At 46.8% G+C, this 19,040-nt stretch overlaps 4 protein-coding genes across 4 annotated transcripts; 2 read left to right on the top strand and 2 right to left on the bottom strand.

The window, feature by feature from the left end:
- The first annotated feature begins 161 nt into the window (after nucleotides 1-161).
- LOC134566078 (uncharacterized) lies at nucleotides 162-17,163 on the top strand. The gene is made up of 4 exons (XM_063425788.1): nucleotides 162-564; nucleotides 1,189-1,250; nucleotides 14,202-14,434; nucleotides 16,752-17,163. The coding sequence occupies exons 1-4, from the start codon at nucleotides 162-164 to the stop codon at nucleotides 17,161-17,163; spliced, it is 1,110 nt and encodes a 369-aa protein (XP_063281858.1).
- Nucleotides 13,370-13,762, bottom strand: LOC134615439 (histone H2A type 2-B). The gene has a single exon (XM_063459958.1). It carries the CDS (start codon nucleotides 13,760-13,762, stop codon nucleotides 13,370-13,372), a length of 393 nt encoding a protein of 130 aa, XP_063316028.1.
- LOC134615440 (histone H2B 1.1) lies at nucleotides 14,058-14,438 on the top strand. The gene has a single exon (XM_063459959.1). It carries the CDS (start codon nucleotides 14,058-14,060, stop codon nucleotides 14,436-14,438), a length of 381 nt encoding a protein of 126 aa, XP_063316029.1.
- LOC134615441 (histone H4) lies at nucleotides 15,716-16,027 on the bottom strand. The gene has a single exon (XM_063459960.1). The coding sequence runs from the start codon at nucleotides 16,025-16,027 to the stop codon at nucleotides 15,716-15,718; it is 312 nt and encodes a 103-aa protein (XP_063316030.1).
- Nucleotides 17,164-19,040: the final 1,877 nt, after the last annotated feature.

The raw sequence follows: 19,040 nt of genomic DNA, 5'->3' as shown, positions 1-19,040 counted from the left end.
TTTTGTCTCCAAGTGGCAGCGTCTCTCTCCTATCAGAGTTAGGGGCGTGGTACATTGTGTCCAATCATATCCATCTTTCATCTATAAAGAACTCGGGCTCGCGGCTTTCTAGCCATAGCTCCTGATAACCTTGTGGTAGGTGAGACGCTCAGTTTGACAGAATGGCCCGTACTAAGCAGACAGCCCGTAAATCCACCGGAGGGAAGGCTCCCAGGAAGCAGCTGGCCACCAAGGCTGCCAGGAAAAGCGCTCCCGCTACCGGTGGTGTCAAGAAACCTCACCGTTACCGCCCTGGCACGGTAGCTCTTCGGGAAATCCGTCGCTATCAGAAATCCACTGAGCTGCTGATCCGCAAACTGCCCTTCCAGCGCCTGGTCCGTGAGATCGCCCAGGACTTCAAAACCGACCTGCGCTTCCAGAGCTCTGCTGTCATGGCCTTGCAAGAGGCTAGCGAGGCTTACCTGGTTGGCCTCTTCGAGGATACCAACCTGTGTGCCATCCACGCCAAGAGAGTGACCATCATGCCCAAAGACATCCAGCTGGCTCGCAGGATTAGAGGAGAGCGCGCTTAATGCCATTCTCCTGACCAATCTCTTCATTTCTCCAACCAAAGGCTCTTTTCAGAGCCACTATGTCTTCAACCAAACGAGCTTGTCAATCCCTTCCTCCCGCACCCTTTATTATCCAGGACTATGTTCTTTATTTCTATTGGCTAATCTCCTGCACTTTACTAGCAAACAGGTCCTGCTGTGAGGCATAATAAAGTACATTAACAATAATACAAGCACTTGGAAATAATTATACCTAAAAACAGAACCATTCATCCCATTTTCTATGATTTATATATGTATATTGCTTTTTTTTTTTCTCCTTGGAGCTAGATAATCATTTTCTCTCTCTCCACCCACCCCAATTCCCAGTTTCAGTCAGAATCCTAACATTTTTGAGAGATTCGTAGCTGTTTAAATGTGCATCAGAAAATGTATAAATAATGAAAGCAGGAAAAAACGAAGAATCTTACCAAGTTTATAAGAACCTAAATCGCTTTTTATTTTTTTATTTTCAATGTCAATTTCAGTATTCTGCTTTCCAACTTCCTACGTTCATTTTGAAAACCACACGGGAAAATCTTTAAAAGATTTGTCGGCATATGCTTTAATAGAACCTTTGTTTCTTTTGTTTTTGAAGGTATGGCATACTTGTTACAATTTGATACTATGTTACTGTGTGCCATTCCAGCCACTGATAAGGTGAATGTGTATTTGATTTTGATTATCCTACCAGGAAAACATGTTTATTAGAAACCTAATTTTGTATATATTTTTTTAAATTTTTTTATTTATTTTATTTAAGTTTCAGTATTATACTTTCCAACGTTCCCTTGTTCGTTTTATACTTGTGGTAGGGGCATAAAAAGGCCCAGGCAAGAGTGTAAGGAGAGTATGACTGTGTAGCAATGTGTAAGAAGAGGAAAAGTCGGTTGAGGTGTGCGGGGAACGTAGCAGTAGACCTGTAAATAAAGAGGGCCTACCAAGTAATGAATAGAGAAAAGTATAAAAGGGAGAGGAGGGTGGGGTCAAGCAACACTAAGAAACGAACGGGACAGGTGGAGGTGAGTAGTGAGCTTAAATAGGGGACCATGCCCATCCCACAACTGCAGGCCAAGCCTTCACATTTGTGGTAGGGGCATAAAAAGGCAGAGGCAAGAGTGTAAGGAGAGCAATGTGTAAGAAGAGGAAAAGTTGGTTGAGGTGTGCCGGAACCGACGTAGCAGTAGGCCTGTAAATAAAGAGGGCCAAAAAGATACAGACTAGAATTTATTACAATCAACAACAGGAAGAGCATGACTTACATGGACATAGTATGAAAAATATGTCTAGGTTCTGTAGTGGTTGTGGTATGAACAGAGTATGTGTAGTTCGAGTGTGAGGAAGTGTAAGTACATAATAGTCTCCCAAATTAACTAGGTGAGACCTCCTGAGGCATTATTGTAGGTTGGTTATGGTAGTAGTGGTAAGTTCACGGGGTCTAAGAAGACCGTAGAAAGCCAGGTAAATGGGAGTTTACTTACATGGTCGGAGTGAAAACATCAGAAAGGTCCAGCATCTAAAATGGAGAACAGTTCGGTCTTCCTAGTGTATGCAGGGAACGGGAGCTGACATTTCCGAAAATCTGTCATGAGGTGAAGAATCAACCAGGAACCGAAGGAGGCAGGCGTGGCAGAATCTCCCCTGCGAGATGGAGTACCAGACCTGGCCGGAGTGTCGGGCAGTAACAAGTGTTCGCCACCTTCCGGTACTTGATCCATGCTAAAAGAAAGAAGCGAGAAATCAGAGCAAGAAAAAGGACCAGAGTAAGTGTAGGACCAGTGTGAGCTGGCCAGCTTGCTAGTGCCGCAAGGCGGCGAAACAATTAAAACTAAGTTGGTGACAGGTGAGGCCCTGCTAGATGCCAAGCGGCTTGAGAGACTCTATCTATGCGTTGACGCGAGGGGATTTCGTGGCCACTGAACGTTGTGGCGGGGTGTCAGCCTCTCGGTGACCAGTAAAGCATAAGACAGAATGGGAGTGACAGGGTAGGCCCTCTCTATGCCACATGCGAGGCAACTAACTATGATTTGGCCCGAGGGGCGTAGTACCTCCGAGTATGAGGATGGGTGTTGGCGTCGCGGGACCACTAACCTAAGGCTAAGAAAGCCAGGGGGAGATAACCTCTATTGGACACCTAAGACTCTGACAGCCAGCCACATCTAGACTAGGTGGGGGGCGAAGTGCGAGACAGGACGTACCTGGGGAAAACATGTAACAAAAACGTAGGGGAGGTATGAGGCAGCAACGTAAGGCAGACCGTACCTGGAGTGTGGAGTAAGCACGTCAGAAACCAGGTGGTCAGGCCGTACAGAGGGAACTAGGAAATAGAACGTGTATTGGGTTACTAAATTAATAGATCAGGGTGGTGCAGTAGACATTGCTTACCTAGATTTCAGTAAGGATTTTGACACTGTTGCACATAGAAGGCTTGTCCATAAACTGAAATCTTGAAGTTTGGATTCCAATATTGTTGAATGGGCAAGGCAGTGGCTGAGTGACAGGCAACAGAGGGTTGTAGTTAATGGAGTATATTCGAGCATGGGCTTGTCACCAGTTGGGTACCTCAGGGATCTGTACCTGGACCCATTCTCTTTAATATTTTTATTAGTGATATTGCAGAAGATATATCTTTTTGCTGACACTACTAAGATATGTAACAGGGTTAATGTTCCAGGAGGGATAAGCAAAATGGCAAATGGTATAGGTAAACTAGAAAAATGGTCAAAGTTGTGGCAACTGACATTGAATGTGGATAAGGGCAAGATAATGCATCTTGGACATAAGATTATTTCTGATGACTCAAAGGTAGGAAGACAATGCTATAGAGCAGCAGGGAGTGCTTGCAGAATGTTTGGTTGTATAGGGAGAGGTATTGGCAGTAGAAAGAGGGAACTGCCCATGCCATTGTACAGAACGGCGACAATAGCCTAGGAACCCTTAACAATAATAATAACGAAGGTGATTGCACAATATTTCAGGAGCTTGAAGACCAAAAGCAGCCGGTGGCACGGCCCCGTTGCTGACAAACCCCGTCAAAAAACGCCTCTTTTGGGGTATTAACAAACACCTGCCTCATAGACGTCTGAATGTTGTTGAGAGTGGTGTAGCGGTATACTCTCGAGGATGGGTTACTACTGCCTGTGGTCGCTCCTTCCATGTTGTGCCCAGCCCTAGAGGGATTAGAGCTGCTAGCCAGTGATTATAGCCGCTTGCAGAAGGGCAATCGTGGTATCACCCAAACACTATTCGAGACCTAGTGAAGGGCGAAAAAAACCCTGTTTATTTCAGGCAAGATACACAGTCTTTATGCACAGACCCCTAGCAACATGAAAACATAAGCCCGCCCAAGCGTCGCTGTCTCTCGGAGATAATGGTATCTCAAGACACAGGAAGCCGAACACACCAAAACCACAAAAATACACACTGTACAGTAACACAACCCTACATGCCATACAATAGCGCCTGGTCTCAGCTATGATCCCTGCAAATAGCGGAGCTATCGGATGTGCAGAGCCCGAGAAATCATCGTACAAAGTCTGGGCTTGAGACTCTGTACATACCCGAAAATAGCTCCACAGAATCACTTGATTTTGTCCGGTGGATTCAAACTTTGCATCTCAACCACGTGATGGCCAATCAGGAGAAAGGCCATGAACCAATTTGCACCAATTGGCACTCAGGGAGGGGAGGTGTTTCGCCGGCAAATGGGTAGAAAGGGCGCCATACCCACATGTGACCACTTGAATGCCTGCATAGTTTTCAGGTTCCCCTGCAGGGGAACGCCCTACCTGCTCCTGAAGGAGCCATAATCACTGTCCAGGGAGGATCCAGGAGCCTCATGCCTGGCCAGCTTCCCCGGCTAGTGATTATGGCTCCTTTAGGAGCAGGTAGGGCGATGCCCCACAGGGGAACGTGAAAGCCATGCGGGCAAGCAAGTGGGATCATGTGGATATAGCACTCAGTGACTGCGTTCATACTTCTTGAGTTTCGGAGGTGTGTCACTGGCCGCGCTGAAGAAAGCCTTAGCCGCAACAGGCTACAGTGGTGTCGCTGGGGGTGGGCATGCCCCCCCCCTACATCATGCTGTGCCCCCCCTTGGGCCCCCTCAAATGCCAGCAACCTGCTGTCCATGTGTTTAAATTCGATTCCCTCGGGCTGTAACAGGAGAGAGGAGCTGGAGCGGTGCTGGGGGCTGTCTGTGGCCGGAGGGAGCACTGACAGGCTCCCCGGCACAGGCCGCGCCCCAAATGAAGCCCCACTTCCCGAAAATAAGCCCCGCCCCTGCCGTTAAGCAGCAGCCCATGCTGCTGCTCTGCAAAGGCCAGAAGATGTCTGAGTGTCTGACCCCCAGCAACAGGTAGGCTTGATGTGCTCAGGTGTGTGTGTGTCTCTGCTAGTGAGGAAGCTTGTGTGTGTGTGTATGGACTCAGCAGTCTGTGTGTGTGTGTGTGTGTGGGCTCAGCAGTCTGTGTGTGTGTGTGTATGGACTCAGCAGTCTGTGTGTGTGCGTGTGTATATGGACTCAGCAGTCTGTGTGTGTGCGTGTGTGTGTGTGTATGGACTCAGCAGTCTCTGTGTGTGTGTGTGTGTGTGTGTATGGACTCAGCAGTCTGTGTGTGTATGGACTCATCAGTCTGTGTGTGTGTGTATGGACTCAGCAGTCTGTGTGTGTATGGACTCATCAGTCTGTGTGTGTGTGTGTGTGTGTATGGACTCAGCAGTCTGTGTGTGTGTGTGTATGGACTCAGCCGTCTGTGTGTGTGTGTGTGTGTGTCTGTGTATGGACTCAGCAGTCTGTGTGTGTGTGTGTGTGTGTGTGTATGGACTCAGCAGTCTGTGTGTGTGTGTATAGACTCAGCAGTCTGTGTGTGTGTGTGTGTGTGTGTATGGACTCAGCAGTCTGTGTGTGTGTGTGTATGGACTCAGCAGTCTGTGTGTGTGTGTGTGTGTGTGTGTATGGACTCAGCAGTCTGTGTATGGACTCATCAGTCTGTGTGTGTGTGTATGTGTGTATGGACTCAGCAGTCTGTGTATGGACTCATCAGTCTGTGTGTGTGTGTGTGTGTGTATGTGTATATGGACTCAGCAGTCTGTGTGTGTGCGTGTGTGTGTGTATATGGACTCAGCAGTCTGTGTGTGTGTGTGTGTGTGTGTGTGTATGGACTCAGCAGTCTGTGTGTGTGTGTGTGTATGGACTCAGCCGTCTGTGTGTGTGTGTGTGTGTGTGTGTGTGTATGGACTCAGCAGAATGTGTATGGACTCATCAGTCTGTGTGTGTGTGTATGTGTGTATGGACTCAGCAGTCTGTGTGTGTGTTTGGACTCAGCAGTCTGTGTGTGTGTGTGTGTGTGTGTTTGGACTCAGCAGCAGGGCCGCCATCAGGGCATGACAACCATAACGGTTGTCATGGGCCCGGCGGTCCTGGGGGGCCCGAGCCCCACATTCATTATGTGCACATATATATATCTAGCGATTTTCGCTATATATACGTGCACAGAGGGCGCCCTGCTACCTGTACATTGCAGAGGGGGGCAAAGCAGCACACTCTGTCCTCCTTTCCAGCTGCTCTCTGTCTAACTTTCCTGCGGCCGCCAGAGCGCACAGCACGCAGGCCTGTCTCGCGAGAGTTAGTCAGAGGGGAGCTGGAAAGGAAGACAGTGTGTGTTGCTGGGCCCCCTCTTCAATGTACCGCGGCTGGCACCCTCCACCATGCCACTGGACCAACAGGGAATGCGATCTCCCCCCTCCCTGGCATGGTAAGAACCAGGGAGGGGGGAATAAAATTGAAATATACACACACAAATAAAAAAAATACTACACACACACACATACTAGGTTCACTAAACACACTCTGCACTACACACACACTACATTCACTAAACACACTCTGCACTACACACACACACACACACTACATTCACTAAACATACTCTGCACTACACATACACTACATTCACTAAACACACTCTGCACTCACTACAAACACTACATTTACTAAACACACTGTGCACTACACACACACTACATTCACTAAACACACTTTGCGCTACACACTACATTCACTATACACATTTTGCTCTACACACACACACTACATTCACTATACACATTTTGCACTACACACACTACATTCACTAAACACATTCTGCACTACACATACTCACACTACATTCACTAAACACACTCTGCCCTACACACACACTACATTCACTAAACACACTTTGCACTACATTCACTAAGCACACTTTGCACTACACACACACACACTACATTCACTATACACACACATTTCACTCACTACACACTACATTTACTAAACACGCTCGGTACTACACACACACACACACTACATTCATTAAACACACTTTGCACTACACACAAACACACACACACTGCATTCACTATACACACGTTGCACTCACTAGCAGTCTGTGTATGTGTGTGTGTGTGTGTGGACTCAGCAGTCTGTGTGTGTGTATGGAATCAGCAGTATGTGTGTGTGTGTGTGTGTGTGTGTGTGTCTGTGTATGGACTCAGCAGTCTGTGTGTGTGTGTCTGTGTATGGACTCAGCAGTCTGTGTGTGTATATGGACTCAGCAGTCTGTGTCTGTACTCAGCAGTCTGTATGTCTGTGTGTGTGTGTATGGACTCAGCAGTCTGTATGTCTGTGTGTGTGTGTGTATGGACTCAGCAGTCTGTGTGTGTGTATGGAATCAGCAGTATGTGTGTGTGTGTGTCTGTGTATGGACTCAGCAGTCTGTGTGTGTGTGTGTCTGTGTATGGACTCAGCAGTCTGTGTGTGTATATGGACTCAGCAGTCTGTGTCTGTACTCAGCAGTCTGTATGTCTGTGTGTGTGTGTATGGACTCAGCAGTCTGTATGTCTGTATGTCTGTGTGTATGGACTCAGCAGTCTGTGTGTACGTGTATAAATCAGCCTGTGTGCATTCAGCAACGCCTGTGTGCATTCAGAAATCTGTGTGTGTGTGTGTGTATGTATTCACACCTCTGCCGGTAAGTCTTGCATGATGCCGACCTCTGTGTATTGATGGCTCCGCCGGCGACTCTACCAGCCACAGTCCGGCCGGTATTTGCCGTGGTGCTAACCTGGTGCGGCTGTACTAGGGTCAGAGTGCCCCTCGTGTCTCTTAGCCCCTGAGCCTCCTTGCCATTTATTTTGACAACTTGCCTATGCTCGGCATGGCTGTCCTCCACAGCTTGTACCGGGGCCATCTCATGAAGCACTGGCCAAATTTCCTGGGTTGCGCCTGGACCACCCCCGTAACGGTTTCCCTCTTCACAGTGGGCTCCGGCTCAGGGCTGGTTAGATGGGGGTCAGTTCCACTCCATCCGGATTTGCTGGGGGCAGTTGTTCCTGTAATGCCTGGGCTGTTTACAAGGGTAAACAGCGAGGGTTGGTGCGATGTGGCTCTACTGTGGTAGCCATGGGGTGCTGTGTGGAGGGCTGGGGGTTATAGGGTTGAGGTAGTGGGGTGTGGGGCCGAGGGAGGCAGTGACAGTATGTGGAGGGTGTAGTGTGACAGTGTGTGTGAGGGGGTAGTGTGACAACTTGGGGCAGTGCCATTGTGGGGGAGGGAGTAGTCTGATAGTGTGGGGCAATGACAGTGTGAGGCAGTGTGACAGTGTGGGACAATGACATTGTAGGAGTGGGGCAGTGACATTGTGGTGTAGGGGACAGTGTGTGTTGGGAGTGGCAGTGTGACAGCTTGCGGCAGTGACATTGTGGTGGAGGGGGCAGCGTGACAGTGTATGTTGGGAGTTGGCAGTGCGACAGCTTGGGGCCTGTGACATTGTGGTGGAGGGGACAGTGTGTGTTTGGAGGCGGCAGTGTGACAGCTTGGGTAAGTGACATTGTGGGGGAGGGAGTAGTCTAACAGTGTGGGGCAGTGGGACAGTGACACTGTGGGCAATGGGACAGTGACAATGTGATGGAGGGGGCAGTGTGACAACTTGGGGCAGTTATATTGTGGGAGAGGGAGTAGTCTGACAGTGTGGGACAGTGACAGTGTGGACAATGGGACAGTGACATTGTGAAGGAGCAGCAGAGCCACTTGATGAGGGTGCAGAGACATGCGACTAGAAAGTGGGGCTACATCGCGAGTAGTTGGCAAGCCGTGAATGCGGCAGCAAATCACTAGATGGAACATTTCTGTCTCAATTTGACTTCCATTATGTCATGCACATCGGGCAACTGCCCTGAATCAGCCATGCGGAAGTCAATTCCGCTATTGCACAATATTTTTTTCATAACTCCATGGGAGCTGAATTGTACCCTTGGGGGTAAGCTTACCTTGGGTTGGGAAATCCATGCCAACCAATAGGAGAAGGAGCTGCCATTCAAACTTGTTTGCGCCATTTATCACGATTGGTCGGCGAGCCCTCAAGGGCTTAGCTTGTAACTCCTCCCCTCTGTGAGTGCTGATTGGTTGCTGCATGGTTTAGGCGTGTAGTTTGACTCTACAGGCCTAAACCAAGTGGAACTATTTGTGAGAATGTACAGAGTGTTAAGCCCAGACTTTATATGATGATTTCTCTGGCTCTGTACATCCGATCGCCCCGCTATTTGCAGGGATTATAGCTGGGACCAGGAGCTATTTGGTGATGTATGGCATGGGGTTGTGTTACTGTATTGGGTGAGTTTTGGGTTTTTTGTGTGTTCGGCTTCCTGTGTCCGGGAGATACCATTATCTCCCAGACACAGCGATGCCTGTGCATAAATACTTTGTATCTTTCCTACAATAAACAGTTCTTGTTTACCCTTCCCTAAGTCTCGACTAGTGTTTGGGTGATACCACGCTTGCCTTCCTGCAAAATACTATAATCACTGGTTTGCAGCTATAATCACTCTAGGACTGGGCACAACTAGGAAGGGGCGACCACAGGCGGTAGTAACCCATTCTCGAGAGGGTATACCGCCACATCACCCTCCGCTAAAGGGAACATTGAAAAGCTCCTGTAGGATCTACAAGCGGTTAGGAAAGCAGACCTAGCAGAAAGCAAACTGAAATAGGCAGCCTGAATCGACTCATTAGCGACGTTAAATACCGAGAGGAGGAACGAGAGGGACTACTGACTGTGACCCATACACAAACGATAAGATCTCCCAACAGGTCCAGAGGCTTAACCGCACAGTACCATCACTGGAAGCACAACATCGACATAAAAATATCTGGTCCTGAGGGGCACAAGAAACAGTGGGCCCAGATGCCCACTCCACTGTTGATATGGAGGACTTTCATATTAAAATATTTGATGATGGGGGCAGGGCCAGGCCGCCGAGCGAGATGGTCGCATGTCAGACCAGCTCCCGAAATTTACAACGGAAGAACAAGCAATCAGTTTATTTTGGCATAAAAAGTTGACAAAAATCAGTGAAACACATCGGGTGGAGAGTACCGGACCCAGGGTGAGGCTGGCCCGACCGGTTTCAGTCCCCTGGGGGATGAATCCTCACTGGCATCAACGAGGCCTACTCCGGCGGTGAGTGGGGCAGACGGTCGCTGCCCCGCTATCCTGCTCATCGGTGCTCAGACAGGAGCCAGACCCGTGGAGCTTTGGCCCCGTTCCCCCCCCCCATGGACCGGGGGGGTGATCCCGGTCCCCACCCCCGCATGCCCCGACCATCCCGGGAGCAGCAGCAGGGCCGCCTGGATCCAGCACCAAAGCGCAGCGTGCAAGATGGCGGAGACCAAGGATGCTGGCACCAAAACCGGCAGTGAGGCTCAGAAGCGACCCACACCGCTCCCCCTGCACAGAATAAACTTGCGGGCAGCACCGGCTAGAAGCGGCACCTTCACAAGAGACCACAGAGCGCAGAGTCCACCTTTAAAATGGCGGAGACTGCATGCCCAGCTATCCATGCCCGAGGGCTGACTGAGGCACCCTCCCTTCTGACTTCTCAAGGACGGACTGCCGAAGGACGCCAAGCAGGAACAGGCGAGCACATCCTCATACCCCACTAGTCTCACTACAGAGGGACAACAACTTAACCTTACCTTCCACACTGCATGCGGGCCAACGAACGCGGATTAACCACCTACAGCCACCATACTGTACACGATGATCGGCACGGCAACAGGGACTCTTTTCCCGCCTAAGACAGACACTCGTCTGGATCGCCCATACAGGGACTGCCACCATACGAACATGACACACATCGGGACTATAACTACCATAGCAGTCCTTATATCCCCTTTTATTTAAATGCTTCGAGATATATTTAGGGGGGTCCCTTGGCAGGCGACCACTGACTGCCCATCAAAAGTGTACTCACAAGGGTAATTCCATCTCCTGAAAGAGTAACTATGCGGCTGTTAATATACATATATTTGTGTGTACCTAACATTAATGCAGAGCACTGTATATCACCTAGCCTAACATACCCTCATTTTGTTATAGCTATCCTTGACTACAATACAATTGGTAGTCAGTGGTCTTTATTATATAATATGTCTGTCTAGCATGTAACCTAACGTTTAATAATTAACCTGTCCCAACCGAGTACAGCCTTGCATGTAAGCTACTATACGTTGACAGTATTAAGTCGAGAAGACAACCGTATTAAAGCGAGAGATAACCGTATTAAAGCGAGAGATAACCGTATTAAGGCGAGAGATAACAGTATTAAAGCGAGAGATAACAATATTAAAGCGAGAGGAAACAGTATCAATGCGAGAGATTACAGTATTAAAGCAAGAGATAACAGTATTTAGCCACAGCATGTTACTATATATATATAAAATGAGGTTGATAATCATAGGAGACTTTGTCAATATGTTATGACGACCCCATCCTGTACAACTCTTGAACGTCTCCCTCTCTTTTTTCTGTACCCCCATAATCACATGCCTCAACAAAAATAAAGAATTTAAAAAATAAATAAAATATTTGATGATTTGCCATTCTCCGTCCTGATGGAGTGGCGAAGATGCAGGTACTCTGGTGGTGGGTGCCTCAAGGAGATTCTGTGTCAACACTGTCGGCTGGAGAGTCACTTGCACCCTTCAATTGACGCCTCTACGACTATCGAGGGTGAATGTAGATCCACCCAAAGCCGTAATCAGTCTGAGACGAGGTGGTGAGGAGAAGAGCCAAGACCCTCTATAAACCACCCGGCCTGGCATATGGGTTGCATTGGGGCTGTTTGTTTTCCCAGACACACTGTCTATTTGACACAACCTGCTTTTATTTTTGGTTTTACAGTAATGCATTTTTTCTTTTGTACTTACCTTGTGAAAGTTAATGTTGTACTTTTCCTGTGAGAGGGAGGGTATTTAAATAGCTGGGAATGATGGCCTGTGGGCGAGGGAACCTGTGTGTAAGCCAGGTGTGGGAAAGGTGGCCTGTAGTGACCCTAATTGAGACTACCCCTCCTCTACCATTTTGCACCAGTGGGCTTACCTAGAGGACAGAAGGCTGTTTTAAAGGAAATCTAGGCTGCCCATGGGTTGGGTCTGTGGACCGTGAATAGTCCAGCCCCACAATGAGGTCTCAGTGAAAACCATTTTTAGAAAAAGTCGCTTGGCTTTGAGAATATTATCTCGAGTGGTATATAAAATCCCTTGCCGTGTGAATGTGTGCATGCATGTCCTGATGTGTGGATGGAGGCAGTTAGCTGACCCACTGTGCAAGGGAGAAGAAAATAGGGAGGAGGCCCAGGCTTTGATGATTGACCCTCAACCTCATGTTGATTAGATTTGCCTCATTTCTAGTGATATGAAAGTATACAAATTTAAGCCTACTAGAATTTACAAAATATGGGAAAGCTATGACTTTATGTGTCTTACTTGAATGATACCACATCAAGAATAAATATATATTTATTTATTTTTTTTTAAAGGGGGAGGGGAGAGGGTTTTTGGTTCATCTATATTTTTAGTGTTTAGAAATATGGAAAACAAAATAAACAACGTAGTACAATTAAAGCAGAACAGTAATACATTTCCAAAAGGTTTGTACATGTGAAGGAGAGCACATCCCAAAATACAGCATGAAATCTTACAATACTACTTACTTAGACCTATCTTGGCAATACGGAATTTAGTTACACCGTATGGCATACTGGCTTATTTTGAAGCAGGAGAGGACCCCCACATGGCCATATGGTGTGACTAAATCCCACCTAGGAGAAATCTGACTGGCTTTGGAGTTGAGATTTTTTTTTTTGTGGCATGATTGGAAGTCACTTGAAATTGGAATTTGCCGCCCTCTTTTGCATTACCAGTAGAAAGAGAGGCATGCTCATTCACTAAAACCTGAATTATAAAATTGAGGCAAAAAAACCCCAAAAGATCTCAAGTTTAATTGAATCTACCGATGTGTGAAAATCGGGATGGATTGGAGTCTTTACTTCCTTCCACCTTATAATGATATGCAGCACTTTCCTATTGTTCACAATAGTGACTTAACTATTAATCCGCTTTTGATCGATTTCTTGTGTTTCACTAAAGACTCCCCAGTGTATAACAAGTAGTAATAGCAATGGTTAGAAAGGGAAAGTCCGCTAGGTGTGTTTTAATGGAAATTTGAAAAGCATCACTTAGTTCGTTAGCCGAATTACAGAGACTGTAAAAAAGAGGTATTAGACCCTTAAATACTAAATTCCCTTTGACGTGTCACTGTAGTGAATAACCGTATAAGAATGTAGCAAGACAGTGATCACCTCCATACAGTCATATATCAGTGTGAGCTCTTTCTGGGGATTGTGGGTGGCTCTTAAAAGAGCCTTTGTGTAAGTTTGGGAGCTGAGGGACAGTGGAGTTACTTGCTCTTGGCTGGCTTGTGGCTGTCGGTTTTCTTGGGCAGTAAAACAGCCTGGATATTGGGCAATACCCCACCCTGGGCTATGGTGACCCCTCCGAGCAGTTTGTTGAGCTCCTCGTCGTTGCGCACAGCGAGCTGCAGATGGCGGGGGATGATGCGGGTCTTCTTGTTGTCTCGGGCTGCATTCCCAGCCAGTTCCAGGATCTCGGCGGTCAGATACTCCAGCACTGCAGCCAGATAGACCGGAGCTCCGGCTCCAACCCGCTCGGCATAATTGCCCTTTCTGAGCAGCCTGTGGACACGGCCGACTGGGAACTGCAGACCTGCTCTGGATGATCGGGTCTTGGCTTTAGCCCTGACTTTGCCGCCCTGTTTGCCTCTTCCTGACATTTTCAAAACGAAATCGAATTATCGTCTAGACCTTGGCGCCCCCTGCACGGCTATTTATACCATCTCAGATACCGCGAGCTCAAATCGGTTGCATTTTAAAGCCACCAATCAGCGTCCGACTCAGAAAGTAACCAATCGCTGTAGGTTACCGCGTTCCATGCTCAATGCTCTTACTGAACGAACCAATAGAAAATGCACACAGGTCAGGCTTTACTGCCAGGGCTTCTATATATAGAGCAGCTGGGGAACGTGTTCCTTATTCTGTTGGAAATTTCGTAAGATTTCTCTGATCATCATGCCTGAACCAGCCAAGTCCGCTCCCGCACCCAAGAAGGGCTCTAAAAAAGCCGTGACCAAGACCCAGAAGAAGGATGGGAAGAAGCGCAGAAAGAGCAGGAAGGAGAGCTATGCCATCTACGTGTACAAGGTGCTGAAACAGGTCCACCCCGACACCGGTATCTCCTCCAAGGCCATGGGGATCATGAACTCCTTTGTCAATGATATCTTCGAGCGCATCGCAGGGGAAGCCTCCCGTCTGGCTCACTATAACAAGCGCTCCACCATCACCTCCCGGGAGATCCAGACCGCTGTACGGCTCTTACTGCCCGGAGAGCTGGCCAAACACGCCGTGTCTGAGGGCACCAAGGCAGTGACCAAGTACACCAGCGCCAAGTAAAGACCCGTCACCCAAACTCTAATAACACAAAGGCTCTTCTAAGAGCCACCCACACAATCCACGAGAGAGCTGTGACTATATTACGAGAGTATTCTCTATGTGCGAAATGTAAAAAGTAATCGATTGTCGCGTTACACTATTTCAATTTTGAAATCTTCTTCAAGCTAAAATAAATTGTAAAACACTCTCAATGGCAGAACCTATAGTGTAACATTTATTCTGCTGGTTATAAAGTATACTAAAAGATACAACAGCCTGAAACTATTATAATGTATCAATCTAGCTTACACATGAAACGTGTTTCCATTCACACTCCTCTCTCACAAATTATACAATGCTGCCATCTCGTGTATACAGATTGCAATGGTTACTTTTTGTTTAATACATATCATGGATCAAACCAGCAATATCAATCTCAATGAATACTTTATAAATTAAAATTAGGAGTTTGGTGGGTCTGTTTCCCTCTTATAATGTATTTATTACCAAATTTATACATTCAGCGTTCTCTGCATGGCGTTTTTAAAGCGGGAAAGTCGGTTACAAAATGGCGAAGTTTAAATCCTGCACGATATAGTCCCCCTGCTGGCTCTGTCACAGCAGCTTTTTGTTCTTCCACTTTCCTCTCCCGCCATTTCCTGGCCACATACTGATTGCAGTTTCATTAAGCAGTATTTTGTGATGATAAAATGCATATAGTTTAACCCTTTCATACTCAGGTGGAAACGACTGCCATATAATTTGTATGGACTGTGATGCTTAGAGAATTCTAATGATTCCTCAAACTATAATTATCACAGTATAGAATGTCTAGTTTTAGGTCTGTTTCGAGGTGTATAAAGTCAGTATGCAGCATGTTTTCCATATAAAAAGCGGGAATGGCTGCTTCGATCACAGCAGCTTTTCTCTCCGGCCGTTTTAGATCACATACTGACTGCAGTTTAGTGCAGAGAGGATTCTAGTCTTACTAACAAGGAAGACTTTAACCCTCTCAGCCTCCAATGCCCTTATTTCATGTTTTATGAGAGCATTGCATTCAAACAGAAAACGAAGCAGGATATTCGGGGAAACATAAGGCAACATTATATGGATAGGAAACACATTGGAGTTTGTGTTACCGGAAGGCTACTCTGTAATTTCTCGTTCTCCAATATGTTGTAGGGAGCATTGAGACAGCCGAGCCATCCTGGTGGAATTATAGCCTTATGAGGGAAGGAGTGGGCGGCTCTGAAAAGAGCCTTTGGTTTGAATGAATTATCGAACATCAGCCGAAACGTTTAACCTCCGAAACCGTAGAGAGTGCGGCCCTGGCGTTTCAGCGCGTACACCACGTCCATGGCGGTGACCGTCTTCCTCTTGGCGTGCTCGGTGTATGTGACGGCATCGCGGATAACGTTCTCCAGGAAGACTTTCAGCACTCCTCGAGTCTCCTCGTAAATGAGGCCGGAGATTCGCTTGACACCTCCTCTGCGAGCCAAACGGCGGATAGCCGGTTTAGTGATCCCCTGGATGTTATCACGGAGCACCTTCCTGTGCCGCTTGGCACCACCTTTACCGAGCCCTTTCCCTCCTTTACCGCGACCAGACATTCTGAGCTGAGACAAGTGGAACAATGAATGCTCCCAACACGGCTGCCTTCTCTTATATGTCTCTTGAGACGACCGAGTGGGGAACTGATAGACAAATCAAACCGTCACTGGGCGGCTCTTGTCGTTGATTGGCTGATGCAGGAGGTTGTGCTTTGCGGTGATTTGCTGAATAGTCATTTTTGAACTAGAGAAAAAAAAACGCCAGCGGGAAAGGTTTCTACCGTATTCGAATTTGCAGCTCCGGCAAGTATTCAGTGCAGACTGCATTTACTGATAAAATGTTTCATTTTCCTTCCCTTTGCTTCATACATAATAGACAAATCCTGTAATAGCACGGAATGCAGGTAAAGAGATTAAAAGTAAATATGTCTCGATAAATTATTTAGCTAAAGACATAATTATAATCTTTTAATTTTTACACTGATTGTATGTATTACACATAGTATCTCTTAGTTCTGGATCGAATTATGTAATTAATCAATTAACGCAGTACCTATACATGGCCACTAGATGGCAGTGTAACATTGAAAGAGCATGCGTTGTGCTCAGTATTTCAATCTACACTTTTGTCTCCAAGTGGCAGCGTCTCTCTCCTATCAGAGTTAGGGGCGTGGTACATTGTGTCCAATCATATCCATCTTTCATCTATAAAGAACTCGGGCTCGCGGCTTTCTAGCCATAGCTCCTGATAACCTTGTGGTAGGTGAGACGCTCAGTTTGACAGAATGGCCCGTACTAAGCAGACAGCCCGTAAATCCACCGGAGGGAAGGCTCCCAGGAAGCAGCTGGCCACCAAGGCTGCCAGGAAAAGCGCTCCCGCTACCGGTGGTGTCAAGAAACCTCACCGTTACCGCCCTGGCACGGTAGCTCTTCGGGAAATCCGTCGCTATCAGAAATCCACTGAGCTGCTGATCCGCAAACTGCCCTTCCAGCGCCTGGTCCGTGAGATCGCCCAGGACTTCAAAACCGACCTGCGCTTCCAGAGCTCTGCTGTCATGGCCTTGCAAGAGGCTAGCGAGGCTTACCTGGTTGGCCTCTTCGAGGATACCAACCTGTGTGCCATCCACGCCAAGAGAGTGACCATCATGCCCAAAGACATCCAGCTGGCTCGCAGGATTAGAGGAGAGCGCGCTTAATGCCATTCTCCTGACCAATCTCTTCATTTCTCCAACCAAAGGCTCTTTTCAGAGCCACTATGTCTTCAACCAAACGAGCTTGTCAATCCCTTCCTCCCGCACCCTTTATTATCCAGGACTACGTTCTTTATTTCTATTGGCTAATCTCCTGCACTTTACTAGCAAACAGGTCCTGCTGTGAGGCATAATAAAGTACATTAACAATAATACAAGCACTTGGAAATAATTATACCTAAAAACAGAACCATTCATCCCATTTTCTATGATTTATATATGTATATTGCTTTTTTTTTTTCTCCTTGGAGCTAGATAATCATTTTCTCTCTCTCCACCCACCCCAATTCCCAGTTTCAGTCAGAATCCTAACATTTTTGAGAGATTCGTAGCTGTTTAAATGTGCATCAGAAAATGTATAAATAATGAAAGCAGGAAAAAACGAAGAATCTTACCAAGTTTATAAGAACCTAAATCGCTTTTTATTTTTTTATTTTCAATGTCAATTTCAGTATTCTGCTTTCCAACTTCCTACGTTCATTTTGAAAACCACACGGGAAAATCTTTAAAAGATTTGTCGGCATATGCTTTAATAGATCCTTTGTTTCTTTTGTTTTTGAAGGTATGGCATACTTGTTACAATTTGATACTATGTTACTGTGTGCCATTCCAGCCACTGATAAGGTGAATGTGTATTTGATTTTGATTATCCTACCAGGAAAACATGTTTATTAGAAACCTAATTTTGTATATATTTTTTTTAAATTTTTTTATTTATTTTATTTAAGTTTCAGTATTATACTTTCCAACGTTCCCTTGTTCGTTTTATACTTGTGGTAGGGGCATAAAAAGGCCCAGGCAAGAGTGTAAGGAGAGTATGACTGTGTAGCAATGTGTAAGAAGAGGAAAAGTCGGTTGAGGTGTGCGGGGAACGTAGCAGTAGACCTGTAAATAAAGAGGGCCTACCAAGTAATGAATAGAGAAAAGTATAAAAGGGAGAGGAGGGTGGGGTCAAGCAACACTAAGAAACGAACGGGACAGGTGGAGGTGAGTAGTGAGCTTAAATAGGGGACCATGCCCATCCCACAACTGCAGGCCAAGCCTTCACATTTGTGGTAGGGGCATAAAAAGGCAGAGGCAAGAGTGTAAGGAGAGCAATGTGTAAGAAGAGGAAAAGTTGGTTGAGGTGTGCCGGAACCGACGTAGCAGTAGGCCTGTAAATAAAGAGGGCCAAAAAGATACAGACTAGAATTTATTACAATCAACAACAGGAAGAGCATGACTTACATGGACATAGTATGAAAAATATGTCTAGGTTCTGTAGTGGTTGTGGTATGAACAGAGTATGTGTAGTTCGAGTGTGAGGAAGTGTAAGTACATAATAGTCTCCCAAATTAACTAGGTGAGACCTCCTGAGGCATTATTGTAGGTTGGTTATGGTAGTAGTGGTAAGTTCACGGGGTCTAAGAAGACCGTAGAAAGCCAGGTAAATGGGAGTTTACTTACATGGTCGGAGTGAAAACATCAGAAAGGTCCAGCATCTAAAATGGAGAACAGTTCGGTCTTCCTAGTGTATGCAGGGAACGGGAGCTGACATTTCCGAAAATCTGTCATGAGGTGAAGAATCAACCAGGAACCGAAGGAGGCAGGCGTGGCAGAATCTCCCCTGCGAGATGGAGTACCAGACCTGGCCGGAGTGTCGGGCAGTAACAAGTGTTCGCCACCTTCCGGTACTTGATCCATGCTAAAAGAAAGAAGCGAGAAATCAGAGCAAGAAAAAGGACCAGAGTAAGTGTAGGACCAGTGTGAGCTGGCCAGCTTGCTAGTGCCGCAAGGCGGCGAAACAATTAAAACTAAGTTGGTGACAGGTGAGGCCCTGCTAG

This window comes from Pelobates fuscus, chromosome 6 (assembly GCF_036172605.1).
Source record: "Pelobates fuscus isolate aPelFus1 chromosome 6, aPelFus1.pri, whole genome shotgun sequence".
Classification (NCBI taxonomy): domain Eukaryota; kingdom Metazoa; phylum Chordata; class Amphibia; order Anura; family Pelobatidae; genus Pelobates; species Pelobates fuscus.
Note: the sequence above shows the minus strand (reverse complement) of the source record. Positions and strands in the feature narration are given on the sequence as shown.